The 25,574-nt window shown below is 49.5% G+C and overlaps 2 protein-coding genes across 6 annotated transcripts in view; both read right to left on the reverse strand.

Moving 5' to 3' along the window:
* The window catches only part of SRC (SRC proto-oncogene, non-receptor tyrosine kinase), a 78,213-nt gene extending 71,839 nt beyond the window's left edge, over positions 1–6,374 (reverse strand). Inside the window, exon 1 of the mRNA XM_055265352.2 lies at positions 6,355–6,374. The gene's annotated coding sequence lies outside the window, so the exon portion shown is untranslated. The remainder of the gene's footprint in view (positions 1–6,354) is intronic.
* Positions 6,375–16,449: 10,075 nt separating this feature from the next.
* Positions 16,450–25,574, reverse strand: part of MANBAL (mannosidase beta like) — a 29,124-nt gene continuing 19,999 nt past the window's right edge. For 4 of the 5 annotated variants that reach the window (XM_055265786.2, XM_063633574.1, XM_055265788.2 and 1 more), the window contains one exon: positions 16,450–17,400. In XM_055265786.2, the coding sequence (XP_055121761.1) occupies positions 17,293–17,400 (108 nt within the window). In that variant the 3' untranslated portion in view covers positions 16,450–17,292. The remainder of the gene's footprint in view (positions 17,401–25,574) is intronic. The other variant, XM_063633573.1, reaches the window with a different exon arrangement.

Raw genomic sequence — 25,574 nt, forward strand, 5'->3', positions numbered from 1 at the left:
CCTCCCAAGTAGTTGGGACCACAGGTGACCACCACCATGCCTGGCTAATTTTTTAAAAAAAAATTTTTTTTTGTAAAGACGAGGGTCTCCCTGTGTTGCCCAGGCTGGTTTTGAACTCCTGGGCTCAAGTGATCCTCCTGCTTTGGCCTCCCAAAGTGCTAGGATTACAGGCGTGAGCCACTGCACCCGGCCTATGAGTTATTTTTAAAGTGCCATCTAGTGCCCTCTAAGCACACGGATCTTTGCTTCTCAACTAGTCGGGAAGCCCAAGTATGAGGCCTAGTCCACAGCCCAGGGTTCCTGGGGGCCAAAGTCCTCAAGGCAGCCGGTCATGCACTTGGCCTTTCCGCACCCGCTCTGGGCACCTGCTCTGGGGGCACCTGCTGGGGATGCTCTGTGACGTCCATTGCACATTTTGCACCTGTCGTGGCACCACTGATGAGAAAGGGTGCTACCCCCAGGAGGAAGTGCCCAGTTCTTCTCCGTGACGTTCTGGGATGTCCCCTTCCCCTTCCCCTTCCCCTTGGCCTTGACTCACCCTTTCTATATCCACACACGTTCCCGGGGTAGGGCAGAAGCGGGTAATGAGGAAGGGAGGCTCCTTTGCACTGGGTCTGGGCTGAGGACACAGCTGGTGTTAGCCCAAGAGGAGCCAGCCCACTGTCTGGTGGCTTCAGCTTCACTCTATCTTAGTTCAGGTTCTCCTGAAGCAGAGCCTGAGACTACTCTTTTGAGATGTGACCCCAGGAAGCTGGAGCAAAGAAGCAGGAAGAGAAAGGCAGGGAAGGAGAAAAGCCAATACATGGAGCGCTCTGGAGGTCACCGCTGTAGGCTCGAAAAGGGACTATCAACCCAGATGCGTGCCAGATCTCCCTCCCCAGCCCTGGCCTCCCTCCAGAACTCTGGACCCATCTGTCCAGTCATCATCCAGACCTTTCCGTAGAACATCCTCCTACCCCGACACGGTATCCCAGAGACTCCACTCATCCCAGGCAGAACACATCTTCTGTTCCCTGAAACTGGCCCTCCTCTGGGATCCCACCCTTTCAAGAACTTCAGCCAGAGGCCGGGTGAGGTGGCTCATACCTGTAATCCCAGCACTCTGGGAGGCTGAGGTGGGAGGGTTGTTTGAGCAAGGGAGGTTGAGGCTGCAGTGAGCCATGACCACTACACTCCAGCCTGGACAACAGAGTGAGACCCTATCTAAAAAAAACAAAAAAGAACTTCCACCAGAAACCTGGCATCCCTAGCCTCCCTCCTCCACTCCAACTATCCCCTCCTTTCATCCCCCTCCCTGGTACTCAGGTGGGGCCTGGCTCATCCAGATACCAGCTGTGCCCCTCCCTAATTCATCCTATAACAGTCCTTGTGGCTGAGCTCAGTGGTCGTGCCTGTAATCCCAGCATTTTGGGAGGATGAGGCGGGCGAGTCACTTGAGGTCAGGAGTTCGAGACCAGCATGGCCAACATGGCGAAACCCTGTCTCTACCAAAAATACAAGAAAATTAGCCAGGCGTGGTGGTGTGCACCTGTAATCCCAGCTACTCAGGAGGCTGAGGCAGGAGAATCACTTGAACCCACGAGGCGGAGGCTGCAGTAAGCCGAGATCATGCCACTGCACTCCAGCCTGGGTGACACAGCAAGACTCCATCTCAAAAAAATAAAATAATTCTAAAAAACAGTCCTTGTGTTCTTCTTTCCAAATCACAGCTCTGGTCCTTCAGTGGCTCTCCAGGGGCCTTAGGCCAAAGCTCACACTTAAGAGGCCACCAGGGCCCCGCCAGCCTCTCCAGTCCTATCTCATCTGCCTGCAAGGCTGAACGGCTGAACCTCCACCACCCCGCTACCCTGCCCCTGCCGCTGTCTCCCCAGTGGGCCCTGCCCCTGCTTGCCCTCTGCTGGGATGTCCTTCCTGTCTCTAATCCCCTGCTAACTCCTGTTCCATTCTTTGATCCCTCCCCTGACCCCCCAGCCCAGGTCAAAGCTTCGTAGATCCCATCTGCACTCCTCCCAGTGGATGTTTCTCCAGCAGGGAGAGGGTGGGCTGGGTCATCATCATGTTCCAACATTGCTCAGACCAGCGCTTGATGCTGAACAGGCCCCAACACTTGTTGGGACAGGAATCTCAGGCCTGGATTCCCCAGATCAGCTGGCGCCAGGCCAGGCCCATCTCAGCCCCTGTCTGAGGCTAGCACATTAGCTCTGGCTTCCAGAGCAGGAACTGAGCCAGCCACCCCACCCCACGTCACACCCTGAGTCTGGCCTCACCTTCTCCCAGGGCCCCGCCAGCTCAGGGAGGACTCCGGAGGCAGGGATCCCCAGGGATCCTGGAAGGAGCCCAGCCCCAGTGCTGGCTCAGGCCTCAGTTGCCTGGGGCCACAGGCTGTGGCTGTGACCTCTCCTATCCAGATGGTTGGATCTGGGGGAGGCTCCTTCCCACATCCCAAATTTGAACCAAGCCTCGGGCCATTTGTGGTCTGTGCTTAACTTCCCACCACAGCTGCATCCCCGTCATTAAACATCTTTAATCATCTAATGGTGCAATTAGCTCCCTGGACCTTGAGCTGACTCCCCTGCAGCCTTCTCATTCCTGGAGGTGTTGGCATCGAGGTTTCCAGGTCCTTCTGTTCAACTCAGCAAATACCCGGGGAGCTCTGTCTGTGGAAGATTGCCCTGAGAAGTACCCAGCACCTGAAGGGCCAGCCTGGGCAGCCTCCCCTCCCTGCCACAACATTGGCCAGGGATAAGAGGAGGCATCCATCACCAGCCAGGCCCCTCTACCTGCCAGACAGGCCAAGAGAGGGTGAGTAACTTCCCCAAGGCCATAGAGCCCAGGTCTGGAGATCTGATTGAGGCCTTGGGAGCGGGTGAAGCATTTGCTGAGTGTCTGGTGGGGGCTCGTTGGTTAATAAAATGCACACAGCCCCTGCCTTTGTGGATTTCACAGGTTGGTGTGAGAGGCGGTCGGTAAAGAAAATTGAACCAATTGATGCAGAAATGCAGAATGTGCTACCTGCTAGTATGAGAGTCAGTGAGGGACAGGGTGAGGAGGAGGTGAGGAGCTCTGAGGACAGCAGGTCAGAAAGTCTTCCCAGAGGAAAGTAGCTAAAGCTTGGTTCTTATTGTTCTTATTGCTTTTTAGAGGGTCTTGCTCTGTTGCCCAGGCTGGAGTGCAGTGGTACAATTCTGGCTCACTGCAACCTCAAACTCCTGGGCTCAAGTGATCTTCCCGCCTCAGCCTCCCAAGCAGCTGGGACTGTAGTTGTGCAGCTAAACCTCAAAGGATGAAAAAGAAAGAACATACAAAGACTCAGGAGAGCTGGGCACAGTGCAATTCCAGCACTTTGGGAGGCTGAGGCAGGAGGACCGCTTGAGCCCAAGAGGTTGAGGCTGCAGTGAGCTATGATCGTGCCACTGCACTCCAACCTGGGTGATAAAGCGAGATCCCATCTCAAATAAAATAAAAAATTAAAAGAAAATGATTTGAGGAAAAGAACACTCAGGGAAAGGCCCTCAAGGTGGGAACGGTTATACTGGATCTGGATGGAGAATGGGTGGAGGAAGATTAGTGGGAGATGGAACCAGAGCTCTTCACAGGGACTGGAGCCTCCTGGGGCATGGGAAGGGGCTTGAGCTTTACTTCCAGGCTCTGGGAGACCACTGTGGATGTTAAGGGGTGGGGACAGGTGTTGGTGACAAGATCTAATGTTTTTTTTCTATTTTTTTGTAGAGACAGGGTCTCCCTATGTTGCCCAGGCTGGTCTCGAACTCCTGAGATCAAGGCATCCGCCCACCTTGGCCTCCCAAAGTGCTGGGATTACAGGCATAAGCCACCAATGTATGTTTCTGCAAGGCCCTGCCGGCAGCGGCATAGAGCGGGATTAAGGGAGGTGGGTGGAGGCAGGGAGGCCAGCAAGGAGGCTGGGATGTCCTTCAGGAGGGCGTGAAAGTGTTGCAAGCCTGGCAGGGGAGGTGGCGAGAGTGGATGACTTGAGTGCATTAGAAGGAAGCACCCACAGTCCCTGCTGATGGATGAGGGGTGTGGGCACAGAGAGAGCAGCTCAAGACGGATTCTCAGGCTTTGGGTGGGTGAGTGGAGGTGCATTTACTGAGATGGGGAAGCCTGAGTAGAAGCCCACTGAGGCCAAAAAGTCACGAGTTTGGTTTTGGCCAAATTATTTTGGGCAAACTTGTTAGATATCCATGGAGATGTTGAAAAAAATGAATAATTTAACCAACGTTTTTGAACACGCTGCATCAGTTGCTAAGTGCCTTATATGCATTAACTCATTGCAACCCATTGGAAAAGGTGCTACAGGTTGAGTCTCCCTAATTTGAAATGCTTGGGACCAGAGGCGTTTCCATTTTGAATTTTTTTGGATTTTGAAATATTTGCATTATATATATATATATCCCTAATCCAAAAAATAAAAAATGAAATCCGAAATGCTGCAGTGAGCACTTCCATTGAATGTCATGTCGATGCTCTAACAGTTTCATATTTTAAAGCATTTTGGATGGCAAATTTTTGAATGTGAGGTGCTCAACCTGTATCATTATTCCCATTTCACTGACGGTGAAACTGAGGCTCAGAATATCGTGTTTTGTAAAGGAAGAGAAAGCCAGGAAGAGCCCCGGGGAGTCCTCATGTCTAATAGGCTGCAGGAAGAGGCCTCCAAAGAGGATTCTAGGCTTCCTGGAAGGATGTTGTTCTGGGATTAGATGTTGCTGGGAGATCACGTGAGATAAGTCAGGGCCAATAAAGTGTCCAGGTCATTAAGCCACCAATCACAAAGCAGCTCCAGCTGACTTCAGGGAGTAAGGTTTCAGGGGAGTAGAGGCGGGAGCTAGACCACTAGAGGTCCTGGAAGGAGTGGGAGGAGAGGAGGTGGAGGCAGCTAAGCCTGGCTGGGGAGGGCAAGGGAGAGACAGACGCCGCTTACAGGGACTGAGGGTCCCAGGATACTCCCCTGCCCATCTAGGGCCAGAGACTCCAGGGATTTGTCAGAGATGGACACTTCAGAATAAGAATTTCCTTTTTGAGTCTGGGCGCGGTGGCTCACACCTGTAATCCCAGCACTTTGGGAGGCTAAGACAGGCAGATCACCTGAGGTCAGGAGTTTGAGACCAGCCGGAGCAACATGGTGAAATCCCATCTCTACTAAAAGTAAAAAATAAAAAAAATTAGCAGGGCATGGAGGCATGTGTTTGTAGCCCAGGCTACTCAAAGGCTGAGGCACAAGAATTGCTTGAACCTGGGAGGTGGAGGTTGCAGTGAGCCAGGATCATGCCACCGCACTCCAGCCTGGGCAACAGAAGGCGACTGTCTCAAAAAAAAAAAAAAGAGTTTCCTTTTTGGTACTGATCAGCAGCTGTGCACCTCAGTCCTCGGTATTATTGAGGGCTGTTTCCTGCCTGCGGCAATTCTCCAACAGACTGAGGACAAGGCAGGGGTCAGGAGAGGGCAGGGTGCCTCACTCTCCCCTCTCCCAGCTCAGGGTGTTCCCACACACACATTGGGACTCAGTCAGAGCTGAGAGGGCTGCCAGGCAGAGCCCTTATGCTCCCAGAGGACTCTGGACCTGTAGGAGGTGAAAAAGGCCACAGCGTTGGGTGCCAGGATAGGACAGTCTCTCCTGGCCATGGACGGGCGCCCTCCAAGCTCACAGTGAACATTAACACTTTCCCCACCCAAGAAGTCCAGAGGTAGGGAGACCTCCACCATCCCCTGCTAGTGCATTCTGGGAAGACCCAGGCCCAGACTGGGGAAGGGCCTTGCCCAAGGTCTCATTCCATTTGTCCGTCACCTCCTCTCATCAGTGCCGCCAGAGTCGAACTCTCCAGCATGGCTACCTGCCCCAGAGGCCCTCCTTGGCTCTCCCCTAGGCTTGGTTAGGCCCTGGCCTGTGTTCCCAAAGCCCCTCAGGCCTAATACCCCCAGGCTTGCCACAGCCTAGGGTCATAGTCTGTCTGTGTGTCTGCCTAGCCCCACTGATTGGAGGCAGGGGCCAGATCTGATCCACCTGGCATCCCCGGTGCCCAGCATAAGGGCTGAACAGGGCAGGGCGTGGGTGTATTTGTTGAACCCACCTGAGCTGAACTGAACCGCTTGGGCTCTTGCTAAGGGCCATAAGCCTGGATCCTTCTCTGGCTTGAGAAGCAAAGTGCCACATTTCAGGTTCAGCGTTTCTACCAAGTGACTACATAGGAGCAAAGACTCAGGATCCCTGAATGATAGGAAACCACAGGGAACATCAGACATCCTGCCCTCATCTTCCAGAGAGGGAGGCTGAAGCTTAGAGTGAGGCGGGTATGAACCACAGGCCCCCCAGCAGTGGGGATGGGTCATACTCACATGGCCTCGGCCCTGCTCCTGGCTCCATTTCCATAAATGTGAAAGCCCAGGTTTCCTCGTCTGCAAAACTGAGTTGGACTCAGCAGTCTCTGAAAGCTCGGACACTGCCCAGTTCCATGAACTCACAGGCTCCAAGCCCCGCAGCGGGGGGAGGAGCAGCCCTTTCAAGAGGCTGTTTATCATCTTGTTGTACCCCCTTAAGCTCTTGGAGCAAAACATTCCCAAGAAACAGGGTGATTCATTCACAGCACCACTTGCCAGTTCCAGAGAAAAGGCAGCCCGTGAAACACGCTCTATGACTTTTAAGGAGGAGGAAAAGACTTTTTTTTTTTTTCGGAGACAGGGTCTGTCTCTATTGCCTAGGCTGGAGGGCAGTGACACCATCGCAGCTCACTGCAGCCTCCACCTCCCTGGGCTCAAGCAATCCTCCCACTTCAGCCTCCTGAGTAGCTGGGACTACAGGTGTGCACCACCGTGCCTGGCTAATTTTGGGTGTTTTCTTGTTTTTTAGAGATGGGGGTCTTGCCATGTTGCCCAGGCTGATCCTGAACTCCTGGGCTCAAACAATCCTTCTTCCTTGGCCTCCCAAAGTGCTGGGATTTCAGGCATTAGCTACCATGCCGGGCCAGCATTTTTTAATGAAATTTCTCTTTAGCAGAAGAAGGCCAAAGAAGCTGGGACACATACTACTTTTTTTCCTCCCAGAGAACCAAGCTTTTTTGGGAGGAATCTATCATCATTCAAGCCTAATTCTCTCAAAAGACAAGATGGTACCTTCTAACAACACAAGAGACATTGCTTTTTGAACAATGTGATGGGCTGAACATGACAACAGCCACTCTTATTGTTGATTGATTGGATGTGGGTTAAAACCAAATTAGATTGGCTGTTTTTGTTGTTCTTGACATGAATCTGTGTCAGAACTCTGAGTGTCAAGGAGCAGATGAGAAACTCATGCTGGCTCCTCTTAAATTAAGCAGAGGGAAGCTTGTGGAATGTGTTGGATTGGAAATCTTGCCACCCAAAAAGCCACGGAGGGAGGGAATAGGTGAGTCTAGTCGGGGGTCCTGGGTGTAAAATGGGATAATTGCAGCAGGGTGGATGTCAAGCCTCTGTGATCCACAGAAACCCAGCCTGGAACGACTCCAATAATACAAAGACAGATGGAAAGCACAGTCTCTCATTTTGAAGTCACAGGATATCTATGCCCTGAATTTGGGCCTCCCATAACATGAATGTTATATTCAAGTCTTTAGAGATTATACTTTGAGCTCCCAACCTCCAGCTGGGTGGAGGTGGGAGTGAGCTTGACTTCTTTGCCCAAGTAGGATGCAGTAAGAAAGCTCTGGAAACCTGGATTCTAGTTGCATTCTGATTCCAAAGAGCTAAGTGGCATTGAGCATGTCTCCAACCCTCTCTGGGACTCAGTTTCCTCTTTTGTAAAATCTTAGGGAAAAGAATGGGTTGAGAGAGAAGAGGTAACCCTTGAGGTATGGGCTTTGGGGTCACAGTGCTGGAGTTTTTTTTGTTTTGTTTTGTTTTTGTCTTTTTGTTTGTCTTTTTTGAGACGGAGTCTCGCTGTCGCCCAGGCTGGAGTACAGTGGCTCGATCTCGGCTCACTGCAGGCTCCACCCCCCAGGGTTCATGCCTCAGCCTCCCAAGTAGCTGGGACTACAGGTGCCCGCCACCTTGCCCGGCTAATTTTTTGTATTTTTAGTAGAGACGGGGTTTCACCGTGTTAACCAGGATGGTCTCGATCTCCTGACCTTGTGATCCGCCCGCCTCGGCCTCCCAAAGTGCTGGGATTACAGGCGTGAGCCACCGCGCCTGGCCGTAGTGCTGGGTTTTAATCCCACCTTTCTTAATGAGGCAAGTTGTTTAACCCTTCTGAGCTTCAGTTTTCTCATCTGTAAGGCAGAGACAATAATATCTACCTTAATGAATTTGCTTACAAGTTAAATGACATACTGTGTCCCAAACACATAGCTTACATCCTGACCCACAGGAAAATTTTTTTTAAGTTTTTTTTTTGTTGTTTTGTTTTGTTTTTTTTTTAATAGAGACAGGGCCTGACTATGTTGCCCAGGCTAGTCTCCTGGGCTTAAGCGATCCACCCGCCTCAGCCTAGGAAAATATTTTAGGAAAAAACAATTTACACATAACGAAATGCTCAGATCTGAAGCATTCAGTCAACTTGGATGACTGCATATCAAGATATAAAACATTTCCAGCAGGTGGTGCAGGTGGTGGCTCACTCCTGTGATCCCAGCACTTTGGGAGGTCAAGGGGTGGATCACTTGAGCCCAAGAGTTAATGACCAGCTTGGATAACATGGCAAGACCCTGTCTCTACAAAAAATACAAAACGTTAGTTGGATGTGGTAGCACATGCCTGTGGTCCCAGCTACTCAGGAGGCTGAGGTGTGAGGATCACTTGAGCCTGGGAGAGGGAGGCTGCAGTCAGCTGAGATCCCGCCACTTCACTCCAGCCTGGGTGACAGAGCAAGACCCCGCCTCAAAAAAGAAAAGAAAAGAAAAAATTCATTATCCCAGATAGTTTTCTCATGCTCTTTCCTAGTCAACTCTCTTCCCAGAAGCAGCCACAGATCTGCTTTCTATCACCACAGGTTAGTTGTGTCTATTTTAGAATTTCACTGGAATAGAACCAGACAGTATACAGATGCTCCTCAACTTGCGATGGTGTCACATCCTGATAAATCCATCCTAAATAGAAAATATCATTAAGTCAAAAATGCATTTGGCAGGGGAAGGGGCAATGGTTGGGTAGAATGGCTGGAGTTAGGTAGAATGAATAAGATCTAGTATTTGATAGCGCAACAAGGTGACTACAGTCAACAATAATTTGTTATACATTTTAAAATAACTAAAAGAATATAACTGGATTGTTTGTAACACAAAGAAATGATAAATGCTTACCTCAATGTGATTATGACACATTGTATGCTTGTATTAAAATATCCCATGTACCCCATAAATATATACACCTACCATACAGACAAAAAAAAATTTTTTTAATGCATTTAAGCCAGACACAATGGCTCGCACCTATAATCCCAGTGCTTTGAATGCCAGGAATTCAAGACCAACCTGGGCAAAATAGTAAGACCCCACCTGTACCAAAAAAAAATTTTTTTAAATTAGCCACGCATGGTGGTATATGCCTCCAGTCCCAGCTACTCGGGAAGCTGAGGTGAAAGGATGTCTTGGGCCCAGGAGTTAGAGGCTACAATGAGCTATGATCATACCACAGCACTCCAGCCTGGATGATAGAGACCTTGTCTTTAAAAAAAATAAAGAGTAAAAAAAAAAAAATGCATTGAATACACCTAACCTACCAAACATCCTAGCTTAGCCTAGCCTGCCTTGAATGTGCTCAGAACACTTACATTAGCTTACAGTTGGGCAAAATCATCTAACACAAAGCCTATTCTATAATGATGTGTTGAATATCTTAGGTAATTTATTGACTACTGTACTGAAGTGAAAAACAGAATGGTTGTATGGGTACTCAAAATACGGTTTCTCCTGAACATGTATCTCTTTCACAGGATCATAAAGTTGAAAAATTAAAGCCAAAAACCATTCATATTCATATTGTGTGTATCTGTAATCATTTCTTTCTTTTTTTTTTTTTTTTAAGAGATGGGATCTCATTCTGTCACCCAGATTGGAGTGCAGTAGTGCAATCACAGCTCACTGCAGCCTTGAACTCCAGGGCTCAAGGGATCCTCCCAATTCAGCTTCCTGAGTAGCTGGGATTACAAGCTTGAGCCACCATGCCTGACAGTAGATCATTTCTTGATGGTGTGTAGTATTTCCTTGTATAAATATGCTGCATTTTACTCATTCTATTGTTGATGAGCATCAGGGCTATTTTTAGTTTTTGACTGCTATGAATAAAGCAGTTATGAACAATCTAGCTTGAATTTAGTACAAGATTTTTGTGGACAAATATTTTCGTCTCTCTTGGGTAATATCTAGCAGTGGAATGCTGGCTCATAGGTTAGATGTATGTTACATTTTTAAAAGAAACTCCAGTTTTCTTTAATTTTTTTAACTTTCATTTTAGGTTTAGGGGTGCATGTGAAGGTTTGTTACATATGTAAACACATATCACGGGAGTTTGTTGTACATATCATTCCATCACCCAGTTATTAAGCCCAGTACCCAATAGTGATCTTTTTTGCTCCTCTCCCCCTCCCACCCTCCCCCTTCAAGTAGACCCCAGTGTCTGTTGTTTCCTTCTTTCCGTTCATAAGTTCTTATCGTTTAGCTCCCAGAAACCCCAGTTTTCTAAAGTGGCTGTACTGGCGGGGCATGGTGGCTCACGCCTATAATCCCAAGGCTTTGGGAGGCCAAGGTGGGAGGATGACGTTAGGCCAGTAGTTCGAGATCAGCTTGGGCAACATAGTGAGATCCTGTCTCTACAAAAAATTTAAAAATTAGTTGAGGGCGGTGGTATGCACCTGTAGCCCCACGTACTCAGAAAGCTGAGGCAGGAGGACTGCTTGGGCCCAGGACGTCGAGGCTGCAGTGAGCTATGATAGTGTAACTGCACTCCAGCCTGGGTAAAAAAGCAAGACCCTGCCTCTAAAAAATATATAAATTTGGAACAAGATAGAGGTGGTGGCTGTACAACACTGTGAAAGCACTAAAATGCTACTGAATTGTATACTTTAAAATGGTCAATTTTATGTCATGTGAATTTTACTCCAATAAGTTAAAAAATAAAAACAAAACTCTTCTCTAGAGTCTCTTCCTCATTGATGAGCACAGTTTTACCATTAGTGATTTAGTCCTTTAGAAAGTGAAGTGGGCAAGGAAGGAGTGGGGGGAAATGAACTCAGAGAGGTGAAGGAGGTGAAGTGGTTCTTGCAGGCTCTGTGGGTCCCAGTGAGGACTTTGGCCTTTACCTGAGTGAGATGGGGACAGGTGATGGAGGTGATCTCACAAGTTTTAAGAGGATCCCTCTGGCTGCTGTTTTGAGAACAGACTAGCAGTGAGGAGGCTGCTGCAATATCCAGGTGAGAGGAGGATAGTGAAGTGGTGAGATAGTATCACTCTGGATTTTTAAGGTTGAGTGTCAAGGAGATACTTCAGGGTCAGAAATGGAGTACGACAGAGAGAGGGAAGTTAAGAATAACTTCAGGGTTTTTGGCCCAAGCAACTGGAAGAATTAAGATGTTGTTTAAGACACAAAGAAGTGAAAGATATTCCAATGTTCACGGATTAGAAGAATTAATATTGCTAAAATGTCCATATTACCCAAAGCAATCTACAGATGAAATGTAATCCCTATCAAAATTTCAATGGCATTTTTCACAGAAATAAAAAAGAAAATCCTAAAATTCATATGACCCACAAGAGACCTCACATAGCCAGAGCAATCTTGAGAAAGAACAAAGCTGGAGGCATCACACTTCCTGATTTCAAATTATATTACAAAGCTATAGTAATCAAAACAATATGGTGCTGACATAAAAACAAATACATAGTCCAGTTGAAAAGAACAAAGAGCCTGGAAATAGACCCAAGCATATATGGTCAACTAATCTTTGACAAGGGCACAAAGAATACACAAAAGGGGAAAGATAACCTCTTCAATAAATGGTGTTGGGCTGGGCACAGTGGCTCAAGCCTGTAATCTTAGACCTTTGGGAAGCTGAGGCAGGAGGATCACTTAAGCCCAGGAGTTCAAGACCAGCCTAGGCAACATACTGGGACTCCATCTCTACAAAAAATAAAAAAATACCTGGGTGTGGTGGTGTGCACCTGTAGTCCCAGCTACTTGGGAGGCTGAGGCAGGAAGATCGCTTGAGTCTTTGGCTGCAATGAGACATGATTGTGCCATTGCACTCCAGCCTGGGCAATAGAGAGATTCTGTCTCAAAAATAAATAAATGGTGCTTGGAAAACTAGACAGCCACCTACAAAATAATGAAATTGAACCCTATACTATATACAAAAATCATCTCAAAATAGATTAAACACTTAAATATAAAATCTGAAATTGTAAAACTCCTAGAATAAAACAGGGAAAAAGCTTTTCAAAGCCATATATATGTAATTTTATTATTATTATTATTTTTTTTTTTTGCAGAGATGGTGTCTCACTATGTTCTCACTATGTTGCCTAGGCTGGTCTCAAACTCCGGGCCTCAAATGTCTTCCCAGCTAGGCCTCCCAAAATGCTGGGATTATAAATGTGAGCCACCACATCCAGCCGGGAAAAAGCATTTTGACATTGGCCTTGGCAACAATTTTTTGGATATGGCAACTAAAGCACAGGCAACAAACACAAAAATAAAAAAAACAGGACTGCATCAAACTAAAAAGTTTCCACACAGCAAAGGAAACAATCAACGAAATGAAAAGGCAATCTACAGAATGGAAGAAAATGTTTGCAAATCATATATATGATAGGGTATTAATATCCAAAATATATAAGAAACTCATACAACTCCATAGCAAAAAAACTACCCAAGGAACCCAATTTTTTAAACGGTCAAAGGACCTAAATAGACAGTTTTCCAAAGAAGACATACTAACGGTCAGCAGGTCTATGGAAAGGTTATCAACATCACTAAATACGCAAATCAAAACCGGGAGATATCACGTCACACCTATTAGAGGGGCTATTATTTTAAAGACAAAAGGTAACTGTTGGCAAAGATGTTTAGAAATTGGAACCTGGTACTCTACTGGTGGGAATGTAAATTGGTACAGCCATTATAGAAAAGATATAGAAAAGATATAGATATAGATAAGATACAGAAAAGATCGTACCACTGCACTCCAGCCTGGATGACAGAGCAAGACTCCATCTCAAAAAAAAAAAAAAAAAAAACAGAAAAGAAAAAAAAAAAAGAAAATTCTGCTATTTGCAACAACATGAATGGACCTGTGAAATAAGCCAGAGACACAGAGCGAAAAATATTGCATGATCTCATTTATATGTAGAATCTAAAATAGTCAAACCTATAGAATCAGAGAGTAGAATGGAGGTTGCTAAGGGCTGGGAGTAGTGGGTGACGGGGAGCTGTTGGTTAAGGGGCACAAAGTTTCAGTTATGCAAGATGAAAGCGTGCTGGAGATCTAATGTATAGCACGGTGACTATAGACAATGATACTGTACTATAGTCATTCCTGGGTATCTGCCTGGGATTTGTTTCAGGACCCCCACAGACATCAAAATCCACACATATTCAAGTCTCAAGGTGGGCCCTGTGAAACCCACCTCTAGGAGAAGTTAGTCCTCCATATATGTGGATTTCACATCCCACAAACACTATTTTTGATCTGCCGTTGGTTGTAGATGTGGATGTGGATATGAAGGAATTGTATTTACTGAAAAAAAGCTGCGTATAAGTGGACCGCACAGTTCAAACCCATGTTGCTCAAGGGTCAACTGTATATACTTGAAATTTTCTAAGATCCTAAGTGTTCTCACCCCCACGCCCCACTGCCCGACACACACACACACACACACACACATACACACACACATATAACTATGTGAGGCGATGGATATTTTAATTAGCTTGATTGTGGTGATTATTTCACAACATATACATATGTCAAATCAGCAAGTTGTATACTTTAAATATATACTTTGTTTTTTTTAAGATGCTCTTTAAGATAGGGAAGACCACGAAAAGGGCAGGCTTGGGGCTGCTGGTGAGATCAGGGATGTGCTTTGAGATGCCCGTTGTGTATTCAAATGGAGATAATGAGTAGGAAGTCAGATATGTGAGTCTGGAGCTCAGGAGTGGGGCTGGAGAGATCCGTCTGGGAGACATCAGCATGTGAGTGGTGTGATGGTTAATTTTATATGTCAACTTGGCTAGGCCACAGGACGCGCAGGTATCTGATTAAATAGTATTTCTGGGTGCGTCTGTGTTCCATAAGAGATTAGCATTTGAATCTATGGACTGAGTAAAGCGGGTGGGCCTCACCCATTTAACGGCCTGAATAGAACAAAAAGATAGAGGAAGGTTGGACTCACCCTCCCGCTGTCTGACTGCATGAGCTGGGACATTTGTCTTCTCTCAGCACTCCAGGTTCTCAGGCCTTCAGACTCAGACAGAATCTACACCATCAGCCTTTTACTGGCTTTCTTGGGTTTCCAGCTTGCAGGCAGCAGATCATGGGACTTCTCGGCCTCCATAATCACTGGAGACAATATCTTATAAGAAGTCTCACTGGGTACGGTGGTTCATGTCTGTAATCCCAGCACTTTGGGAGGCCGAGGCAGGTGGATCACTTGTGGCCAGGAGTTCAAGACCAGCCTGGCCAACATGGCGAAACCCCATCTCTACTAAAAATACAAAAACTAGCTGGGCGTGGTGGCACATGCCTGTAACCCCAGCTACTCGGGAGGCTGAGGCAGGAGAATCGCTTGAACCCGGGAGGCGGAGGCTGCAGTGAGCTGAGATCACGCCACTGCACTCCAACCTGGGTGACAGAGTAAGACTCCATCTCAAAAAAAACAAACTTTTAAAGTCTCCTTCTATGTTTCTCTGGAAAATCCTAATACGGGTGGTAAAGTCACGAGCCTAGATGAGAACTTCAAAGGAGTGTGTGCAGAGAGGAAGTCTAGGGACTGGAGCTTCTCTATAACAGAGGATAGAGGACTAAGGACTGAAGCCTGGGCCCCTCTCAAGAGGAGGAACCAGTAATGCAGGAGGGAAATCGGGAGAGGATGGGTCCCGAAAACCAACAGAACCAAATGCAAACTCTGCCCACAGTACCTGTGGAAGAAGGGTTTGGTGGAGCAGAGGATGACAGCCCTTGCTTTCTGAGGGCCATTCTCTGGCCCAGCCTTTAAGGGAGAGAATTTAAGGAAGCCAGATCTATTGATTTTAATTAATAGATTAAATTATTAATCTATTAATCTATTAATCCTAGTGGCACTGCTCCCAGGAACCAGAAGCTGTCTCTCCTCCTCAAGCTGAAACAGGTCTGCACTACAGGTCTGGCCCCTGCTCTCTCAGCCTCATTTCCCTGTGGTCTCAAGTCCTCCTGAGCCTCTAAGACTCAGCTCCACCACTTCCACTCTGCCAGGTGGCTGCACCAACCCCTCGAGATTGAGCTGGGTGCCCCTGGGAACACCTGCTGCTCCTCTATTGGAGAAACTCCCCACATCAAACCTGCTTACATGTCTGTGTCTCCCACTCGGCCAGGTGCACTCTGGGTTTCTGGGAAGGTTCCTTATTTCTGCATCCTCAGTTCCTAGCATGGTACCTGGCACTGAAGCTCTCGATAAGTGTTGTGAAACAGAAACACTCCGCAGAAGCTCCTTCTCAAGCCAGTATCTAGCCAAGACTGGCCCTTCATTATGCACAAGCTTCAGCCCCTGGACTTCCTCTCCTGAAACCTGAAGTGCTGGGAGATCTTGCCAAGCCCCTCTGCAGCAGAGCAGGACCCTCATAGCACTGTGCCTACCAACACTCGCTAAATACCTGTTAAATACCAAGGAATGTGCCGTGGGCTGGGTCTAAATCCCAGCTTGGACATTCTCAAGTAGTCGACTTCAGTTTCCTGTCTCCAAAACGGAGATGATAGTCGCTCATCTCTTAAGATCCTCATCAGTCCTGGCATTTGGGAAAGCTGTCTGGCAGGCTGTAAATGAGCTGGGCAAATCCGAGTTACCAAGGGGCTGGGGCTTTTCCTCAGCAGCTGATTCAGGGCAAGTGACTAGACCTGGCCAGTGCCACATAAGGCCTTTTACTGTATTGCACTTGGTTTTTCTCAAGCCACTTTGAAGACAAGCAGCATCTTCCTCAGAAGGAACCTGGGGAATGAGTGGGGTCTGCACCCAGTGGAAACTCTAACACATCTATGGCCATTCACAAGTGTTTCCAGTGACTAAGGGCCACACGAAGCACTTAGCTGGACCCTTCCCGAAAACTTCTTCCAGAATGGCTCAGCCTGCAGAGCTGCTCTTACCAAAGCCACCCCATTCTGGCCATCCTCACCCCCACTGTCCCACTTCTCTGGGGGGCAAGCCTTTCCCTCATCCCCGGGGCAGGGCCCTAGGCTTCCCCTCTCCCTCAGCAAAAGACAACACAGGCAGGTTCTGAAGCATGCATGTCAGTTTATTCACCAAACTTCCCCCAGGAACTCTCTCACTGGTCAGGGAATGAAAGAATTGAAGGGATGGGGGATGTACAGGTAGAAGTAAAAGGCACACCTTGAACGTGCTATGATGGGTTACAAAAAGGTTGGTCTGAAATTGACGAGCCTCCCATTTCAGAGACTCAGGAAGTTTGTGCCCAGGAAATATGCACGCCTTCAGCCAAATCCCCTGCACCTGATGGAGCAGAAGCAGGCACTGCCTACCCTGGCCTGGCCGTCTGCTGGCTCTCACGCCAGGCATTTTCTGGGCCTGGCTGTCGCAGCTAGTGGGATCACTAACGTTGCATGTCCATGGCATCTTGGCCTAAACAAACAGGTGAGGCCTGGCTCTGTCTACACAGCAGTAACGAAGATGACTGATTAGCAGGAAATCTGTAGTGCACAAATAATGGGAGAGAGTGTGCTTGTCAGCATTAGACAATGACTCCAAAATGTAGTGTAAACCCACAAGGAGGGGGCGACTCAAGGAGAGACACATGACTAAGTAAGAAAATGTGACTCTGTGAGCTGACCCGGCTTCTGAACAAACCTAATACAGTCTATGCTCACAATGTGTTTCAGTCCCCTTGACTCTAAACCGTCACAGAGCAGAAGGAAGAGGAAGTGGTGGACTGCCCAGCTGGAGCCTGGGGACTGTCATGACTGTCTAGATCTCTGCGGTCAGAGGGCATCACGGCCTCCTCAGACCCTGAGCCTGGAATGGGGGGAACAGGATGTAGGTTCCCAGGAGGGCTGTCCCCAAGACCCTCTCCCTGCCCACCCGGCTCCTCGGGCCTCCTCTTCTACCGCTTCTTCTTAGTCTCTTTCTTGGGCCTCTTGTTCACAGAAGGAACAGCAGCCTTGGGCTTCCTCGTCACCTCAGCACTTCTGGGCTCAGACGGTTCGGCCTCCTGTGAGATGATAAAAAGGAGAGTCCTGCTTAGATGGATCAAGCCTGACACCAGCAAAAGGAGATCACATCTGAAAGCAAAGAAGCATGCCACAGAAACACGACAGATGGAAATCGTCATTCCCGGGACCTAGCACCCACATGGATGTGGGACTGCCCCGGGAGCATCATGGCTCTCAGTGAAGAATAAAGGAGGCCCCATGGGGAGGGAGCAGCTTGTGGGGTCTCAGACGCCCAGGTGGAACCTGGGATCCTTCCCTTTCCAGCCAACTGACCTTGTGCGAAACTCACTTCCCCTTTGTGTCTTGGTTTACTCACTTGTGAAATGGAAATAGCCACGCCTGCCTTACAGGGCTGATGTCAGGAGGCAAAACTACGTGGAAAGCACCCAGGAAGTGCCAGCTGCACCCAGTGGCTGGCCGATCACCTCATGCCAGGGAATGGACAAAATGTGGGCGAGGAGCTGGCTGTAGGGCAGACCGGCTGTGGCTTGCCCTCCTCTGGCTGCCATTCTTGTCCTCTCATTCAACCTACAGAATGCCAGGGCTGGGAGGGGTGCAGAGGGCCAGCCGGCAGGTAGGCTGTCCCACACTGTGTTCTGCGGAGCCTGTTAGAGGCGCCTCTGTCGGGGAGGGCAGAGGCAGCCTCAGGGCAGAATTCCAGACTCCCCGGGCAACAGGAGCAGCTCTGATTTTCAATCTATTTCAGACACTGTGATTTGTCCCTTGTAAGACTAAAATGAAACAAAGTTCTGCTGCTAAGGAACAAAAGGTTCAAACCCACAGATCTAGTCCTGGCCTTTATTGTACTGATACGGAAGGGAGACTCCAGGGAAGGGACACAGCTTGGCCCAGCCACTCAGGCTCATGTCAGAGAAGTATCTGGAATAGGCTCAGTGTGCTCCCGTCTAGTGTCCTCTCCTCCTCTGGGTGATAACTTGCAGTGTGCCATGGCCAGAAAGGACAGACGTCAGAGAGGCCGGGCTAGCCCAGAGAACACCAACCACAGCCCACAGGCCTCGTCCAGGCCACAGACATCATTTGGCCGGCAGTGTTTATTTAAAAATTTAAGCCAATTGGGAGATTTCCCATTAAATGTGGATTCTAGATTCTCTTGAAACTAACCGTCCGGTGACACTGGCCTTGCATTCCCTCGTGGCAGTGAGGGGCTGAGGAGGTGCTGCCCCTTTTCAGGTGCTGACCATGGCCCCCACACCCTGTTGCCCCCAGCACTATGATTGGGAAATGTTTCTCAGTGCCCATGTTCTTTATGAGAAATGGGAAAAGAAGAAGCAGACTAAGACTCCTGGGAGGGGGGACACTTCCAGATGAGAAAAATACCCCTCTGTGTTTCATTTCCCAACCCCGGCTTCCAGCTCACTTTACTCCCTGACCTTCCCTGCTTGCCCCATTGGCCAGTGGCCCAAGCCTCAGACCACCCTACAGAAGAGGAGGCTCCATGCAGGGAAGGGCAGTCCCTGCCTCGGATCTGATCCAGAGGCCTGTCAGCTCCCTCCTATCAGCCAACATCGTCTCCCACCAGCCAGGAGAGATAACCAGATGCGAAGAGCCAGCCAGGTCCCAGGCCCCCAAAGAGTGATTGTCCCAAGATAACTGGAGGGCTTCCCCTCCCCAGCCAGGCCTCTCACTGCAGCGCTAGATTCCCTCGGCCTGCTGAGCATCCTCCCGCCAAAAGTCAAAATGATCTGAAGGTCCCCCTATTCTGTTTATGTAACTTGGCCAAAACAAAACAAAACAAAATTTGCAAGGCCTGCCTGGATCTCTAGGAAGGAGTTTGCCTTCTGAGCTCAAGGCTGGGGGTTCCTCCGGTTTCAGTGGGGCTCAGTTCAGAGACTACAGGGACAGTGAGACCCAGTTGCCGCCCCAGTGCCTCCCTCACTCTACAGGCCCTCTCTCTGGAGCCTCAACCCTTCTGGCACCTCCCAGACCTCTCCTTTGATCCAGCTATCTGCCAGAAAATCGGGACTGGCGTCTCCAAGGCACCTCCAACTTAACTGTCCCAGACCCAGAAGGCCAGGCCCTCCTCCCACTGGTGGAGCAACCAGAGACCCAGTGACCTCACCCTCTCTCTGCTCCCCACTGTCCAGTGGGTTACCATGTCCTGCTGATATGACCCCCTCTACCTCTTGATTCTGCTACTCTCTCCAGCATCCAATTCCCCCTTCAGTTCTGCCCACTGCTAAGCGAAGTGCCTGCTGTCTCTGTCCACTTCTCATGCACCCACCAAAGGAACTATTCTAAAGTGCAGGTCTGACCACTGCACCTTCCACTTTAAAGCTTCCAGTGGCTCTCTCTGGAATGGCATCTAAGGAGGCCACCTCTCCAGCCTCACCTGGGCTCCTCTTCATCCCCCACACTGAGTCAGGCCCCAGAGCTTACGCTGGTCACCTTCATCAACAGGAATACCTGTTTCCTTGGCCACTTGGCAAACTGCTCCCATGGTTTGGCCCTGTCCACGAATACACTCCTACTCACTGTCTAGCCTTCCTTCCCTGCTCCTCCCTCCAGCTGGGGGCAGCCCCTCCTTCCTCCTCGGGCCCCTAGGCACCCAGGAACCTTATAATGCCACCATTCTTTTTAAGAGAGGGTCTCACTCTTTTGCCCAGGCTGGAGTGCAGTAGCTCGATATTAACTCATTGCAACCTCCGCCTTCCAGGTTCAAGCGATTCTCCTGCCTCAGCCTCCTGAGTAGCTAGAATTACAGGCACCCCGCCACCACGCACAGCTAATTTTTTATATTTTTAGTAGAGATGGGGTTTTGTCACGTTGGCCAAGCTGGTCTCGAACTCCTGACCTCAAGTGATCCACCCGCCTTAGCCTCCCACAGTGCTGGGATTACAGGCGTGAGCCACTGCGCCCAGCCCATAATGCCACTATTATTTTCCCATAGTTACATGTTTTCTTTTTTTTTTTTGAGACGGAGTCTCGCTCTGTCGCCCAGGCTGGAGTGCAGTGGCTCAATCTCGGCTCACTGCAAGTTCCGCCTCCCGGGTTCATGCCATTCTCCTGCCTCAGCCTCCCGAGTAGCTGGGACTACAGGCACCCACCACCGTGCCTGGCTAATTTTTATATTTTTAGTAGAGACGGGATTTCACTGTGTTAGCCAAGACAGTCTTGATCTCCTGATCTCGTGATTCGCCCGACTTGGCCTCCCAAAGTGCTGGGATTACAGGCGTGAGCCACCGCGCCCGGCCAGTTACATGCTTTCATGTTAGTCTCCCCTATTAGCCCATGAGCGCTTTGGGAGAGCTTCAACTGTTGCTGAATGAACGAATGAGTGAATGAATGAATGAAATGAAAGAACAGCCAAGGTCTCCCAGTAACCATGAGAACTTCATTCTTGTTTATTCCCATGAAAATACAGCACTTAAAACTAGGCCTCACTTTTCCATGATCACAGAGGATATGAACAGACTTAAAACCCAATATACATACCCTGGCCTAAAGTATGCCTTAACCATAGCAGCCAATAACAACAACAGCTGGGCGTGGTGGCACATACTTGTCCTCCCAGCTACTCGAGAGGCTGAGACAGGAGGATCACTGAAGCCCAAGAATTTGAGGCTGTAGCGTGCTATGACTGTGTCTGTAAATAGCTACTACACTCCAGCCTGGGCAACAGAGAGAGATTCCCTCTCTAAAAAACAAGAGCCACAACAGCTGCTAATTATTTATTGTTTATAATATGCCAGACCCTGTGTTATGTGTCTGGACATGACTGCCTCACAAAGTGCCATAATGAGGCTCAATTTATAAACAAAGGAACAGACACTCAGGTCACACGACTTGCCTAAGGTCTTAGCTGGTGAGTAGCAGACCCAAGATTTGAAACTAACCTCTTCGTGGGTACACGGTCCAGCCTCTCCCAGGTTTCCTGGGGCCCTCAGGGGTAGGAATAAGTCAAATCTGAGTTAACTATGAAATCTACTCTCTGTTTAGCAGCCCCCAGAACCACAAGGTGCCTCTGGAATGGTAAGTACAGCTCCTCTGAGAACCTATCTGTCAATGGGTCACCTACAACCCCTTGTTTGTGACTAAAGTCCCTACAGCAGTCAGAAAAGTGGGTTTGTGCTCCACATCACGCTTGATTTTTTACAGCTGAAGGCAGTCTTCTGTGGGTGTGTGTACATATTACAGTTATCGAGTCATCTGAATACTTGATCTGTCTCCTCCTCACCCCAGACCTCCTCCTCTCTTCCCTACCTCAGCTTTTAGAGCCGTCACGCACCCAGTTACCTAAGCTAGACACCTTCAAGTCATTTATGAGTTCTCAGCATCCAACCTGTCCCCAAGGTCGGTCCACTCCACTTTCCAACAGGCTCTAGACCCAGCCAGTCCCCTCTGGACACACTCCACTGCCCAGCTCAGACCCAGGTCCCCTGCCGGCCCCACTGGTTGCATCCGCCTCCCACAGATTCTCCTGCCCGTGCCTCTACCTCCCCATGCTCATCAGAGTTTACATTCCTTTCAGAGTCGATTTTCCTAAAACAATGACAACAGGCCGGGCGCGGTGGCTCATGCCTGTAATCCCAGCACTTTGGGAGGCCAAGGCGGGTGGATCACCTGAGGTCGGGAGTTCAAGACCAGCCTGACCAACATGGAGAAATGCCGTCTCTATTAAAAATACAAAATTAGCCAGGCGTGGTGGTGCATGCCTATAATCCCAGCTAATTGGGAGGCTGAGGCAGGAGAATCGCTTGAACCCAGGAGGTGGAGGCTGCCATGAGCCGAGATCGTGCCATTGCACTCCAGCCTGGGCAACGAGAGCAAAACTCAAAATTTCGCTCAAAACAAAAACAAACAAACAAATAAAAAAAATGACAACAACAATCCCAATCGTGTCTGTTTCCTCCTTCAAAAACCTTGCTGGTTCCCCTTTGTGTGAGATAAATTCCAAGACACTCGGCAGGGGCTCCGGGCCTCTTGCTCGGTCTTGGCCCCTGTCTCCAGGCAGGCCCCGTCGTGCAGCCCACTCTCGTCACCCTGGGCTACTGGCCAGCCAGTGTCTCCCAGTACTCTGCTCCCTTTCCTCCTCTGTATCTCTACCTGCACCCAGTACATGTGGGCACTGTGCCACAGGGAATGAAGATGAGAACGCACACTTAGTGGGTGTGTGCCACGTGGATGCTCACCAAGCCTCTCCATCGCCCTGGTGAGCCAGCCACCACGAGCCACACTCCACCGGCAAGGCCACTCAGGCTCCCTGAGGCCAGGTGACGGCCCCATGCAAGCTGCAGGGAAGCAAAGGCAGTCGTGACCCACATGACCTGGGCCCTGGGGTCCCAGCCACACACGGCCTGCAGCTCCAAGTTCTTCACTGACAAGAATGACTCTGAATGAAGGGCTGCCTTTTCATTTCTCCTCAAATGTACACTGCCCGTACCAGCCACACAGACAGCAGACTACAAAGCCGACAGCCCCGCCTTTAAATCTGGGAGCACTGAGCCTCCTCTGAAAGGAGCCTCAAGTTTCCTCAGCAATCACACTGTCACATATAAAAGAAAACTCCCATGGCCTGGTGGCTCCTGGGTCCGCGGAGGCGTCCTCTGTGGACACAGGCCCCATCAATAACGAAGCAGCTCTGCAGCACTTACCAGGCCTGAAAATTGCTGCTATTCATCAGATCCAAATAATCGAATCTGTGCCACAATACATCACATCCCTTCCAGCATGAAAAGTGCATTGAATTTTATGATTTCCACTCTACAGTTCAATGTGGATTTAGTCCTGTAAATCAGGACAAAATGTCATTCTACGCAGGCCACTCTTTCCTTGAAAATGGCCCAGGTGCTACACTCAGGCACCTTCGTGCACCTTATCTTGCATGACCCTCTAAGAACAATGGAGTTGGGCAGGAATGTCCTCTTCTGATGACGGAGGCAGACTAAAAGCAGGTCAGCACTCAGACCAGTCTGCCTAACGCTGAAGGTGCTGCCCATCCCAGCGGGCCATGAGGACCCGAGACAGGGTGGGAGCTGAGAAGGCCTCGCAGAGATGAAACTAGCAGTGGCCTTGAGGAAAGATAGGACTGGCTGAAACAGAGAGCAAGGAAGGCCATCCATGTGGACTCCACAAGGCAAACGGAGACACGGAGTCCAGGACGTGCTTGGCAGGCGGGGAGAACTGTGATTAGAAAGAACAGCCTTGGGAGCTCATTCCAGACACAATTCAGCACAACTATGCCAGCCCTCCCCACTGGCTGCTCTGTGGCTCCTTGTGTGTCCAGCCGTCTCTCCTAAGAACCAGTCGGTACACATCTCCAGACCACAAGCTGGTGGAAGCATGTTTATACCCTCATCACACGGCAATCTCTCCAGAACGGGTCATTAAGTAAAAAACAGCCTGCCTCCCAATTCAGCTGCAAGCTCCTCCCAAGATTTAAAACCACACAGAGCAGAAATGCAAAGTTGCTTCTGTGAGTCTGTGTCCTGAGGTGTTGAGAATGGGTGGATGCTTGCCTGGGGCTCATTATTTATTTACGGCAGGCCTCACTGGCAACCAGGGGCCTCATTTAAAATCAAGACCCTTGCGCAAAATTTTCCAGAAGAGTCCTGACCTTCTAGGCCACTGTCCTACGGCACCACAGGAATGAGCCACCTGTGGTGCAGTAGGTGTAGGTGGCTCACCACCCTGATGAGCCAAAACATCATCAGGGGTCTAAACACTGCAGGGCTTTCTGGTTGGTTGTGAAGTCTCCACGGGCATCATATTGGAAGGCACCACTCTCACCATCGCCTGTGGCGAGTCCTCCACTAGATTGCAATGCTGGCCATCAGCTGTCTTTCCAGCACCTCTTTTCCATGGGGACCCTGCCCTTTCCCTATCCCATGGGGTTCTGGGGGACTCTCAGTCACTGGGGTCACAAGAGTACGCAGCTAAATGTGGCCTGGCCAGAGATAGCACTCATTCCCGCTTCCCACCTGTGGGGCAAGGTGTATGTGGCCAAGGAGAGGCCTTCCATGAGACTCAGAAGGTGAGGAGAGGCAGAGAAATGGCTTCTCTCACCTGTCAATCCCGACTGATAAGGGCACTGACTGTGGCTGCTGCAGCCATCTTTCCCAACACAGAGCAAGGGCCTAGGAAGGAAGCCAGCACTCCCAGGAAAGCCAGGAGAGAGAGAGACACATGGAGCCCTAGAGACCCCTTGAACCCCTAAATCCAGCTGTGCCTTGAAATTCCCAGTTCCAAGAGTCAATACTGTTTCCATTAGGGGAAGCTGCTGGAGCTAAGTTTCTGAACTTGCAACAGGAAGAGTCCCCACTAATATGAGACGGTGGCAATCAACAAACATGGCAGAGTGGAAGTGAAAGGATCTGCCTTCTAGAAGCAGGCAGCTGGCTGCGAGCTGACGAGATGCGCTATAAGCACATGAACAGATGAGAATAGTCAACACTGAAGCTAGGAGAGTTTCTGATTCACTACCGTGTATGACTGACTATCTGCCACACAAGTTGCTGAACTCAAAGTCAACACCTACTTGCGTAGTTACGGTTGGCTGAATCAACACTCTGTGTAGAAATCGATCCAAAAGAGGCTTGGAGGAGGGTTGTGGGGAGGAGGAAGACAGGCTCCCTACCTTGAGAAGAAACCTGCCCCCCACTTCCCACTGCACTCCATGTAGAGAGGCTATCTGGACCATCTCCCCCAGAAAATGTGCCTGGGCATACAAACCTCACATTCTTGTACACAATTTGAGGGGGATCACAAACCCCTCAAACCTATCCCAGGACTTCCCTAGAAAGCCAGGAACTCCCTGCTGAGAACTTTCTTCTACTGAAACCCAACTCTGAAGGACAGCAGCTGGAACACAGTGGTGGTGTCAGACTAGGCCGGCTTTCCTCCATCATCTCCAGGGAACTGGTGTCACATGTGCTCTCCACGGACCACTCGGTGGACTTCAGGGAGGCCGCACTCTCCTGGTCCCCTGCCCACTGCTCTGCCTGTCACTTGAGAGAGGGAGAGAAATGGAGACCCCAGCTTTGTCTGCCTAGCAGTCCCCTTGTGGGAATGGACCTTCCCATCCCCACTCAGAGGTCACTCCACAGAACCCTCCCCTCTCCCACACTGGCCACAGCTGTCCCAAGCTGGGTCAGCCACAGTTCCTTCCCTGGGGATTCTGGAACTGAGACCAGCAGGAAGGCATGGTTGTGTTTAG

Source organism: Symphalangus syndactylus, chromosome 24 (genome assembly GCF_028878055.3).
Source record: "Symphalangus syndactylus isolate Jambi chromosome 24, NHGRI_mSymSyn1-v2.1_pri, whole genome shotgun sequence".
Taxonomy (NCBI): Eukaryota; Metazoa; Chordata; class Mammalia; order Primates; family Hylobatidae; genus Symphalangus; species Symphalangus syndactylus.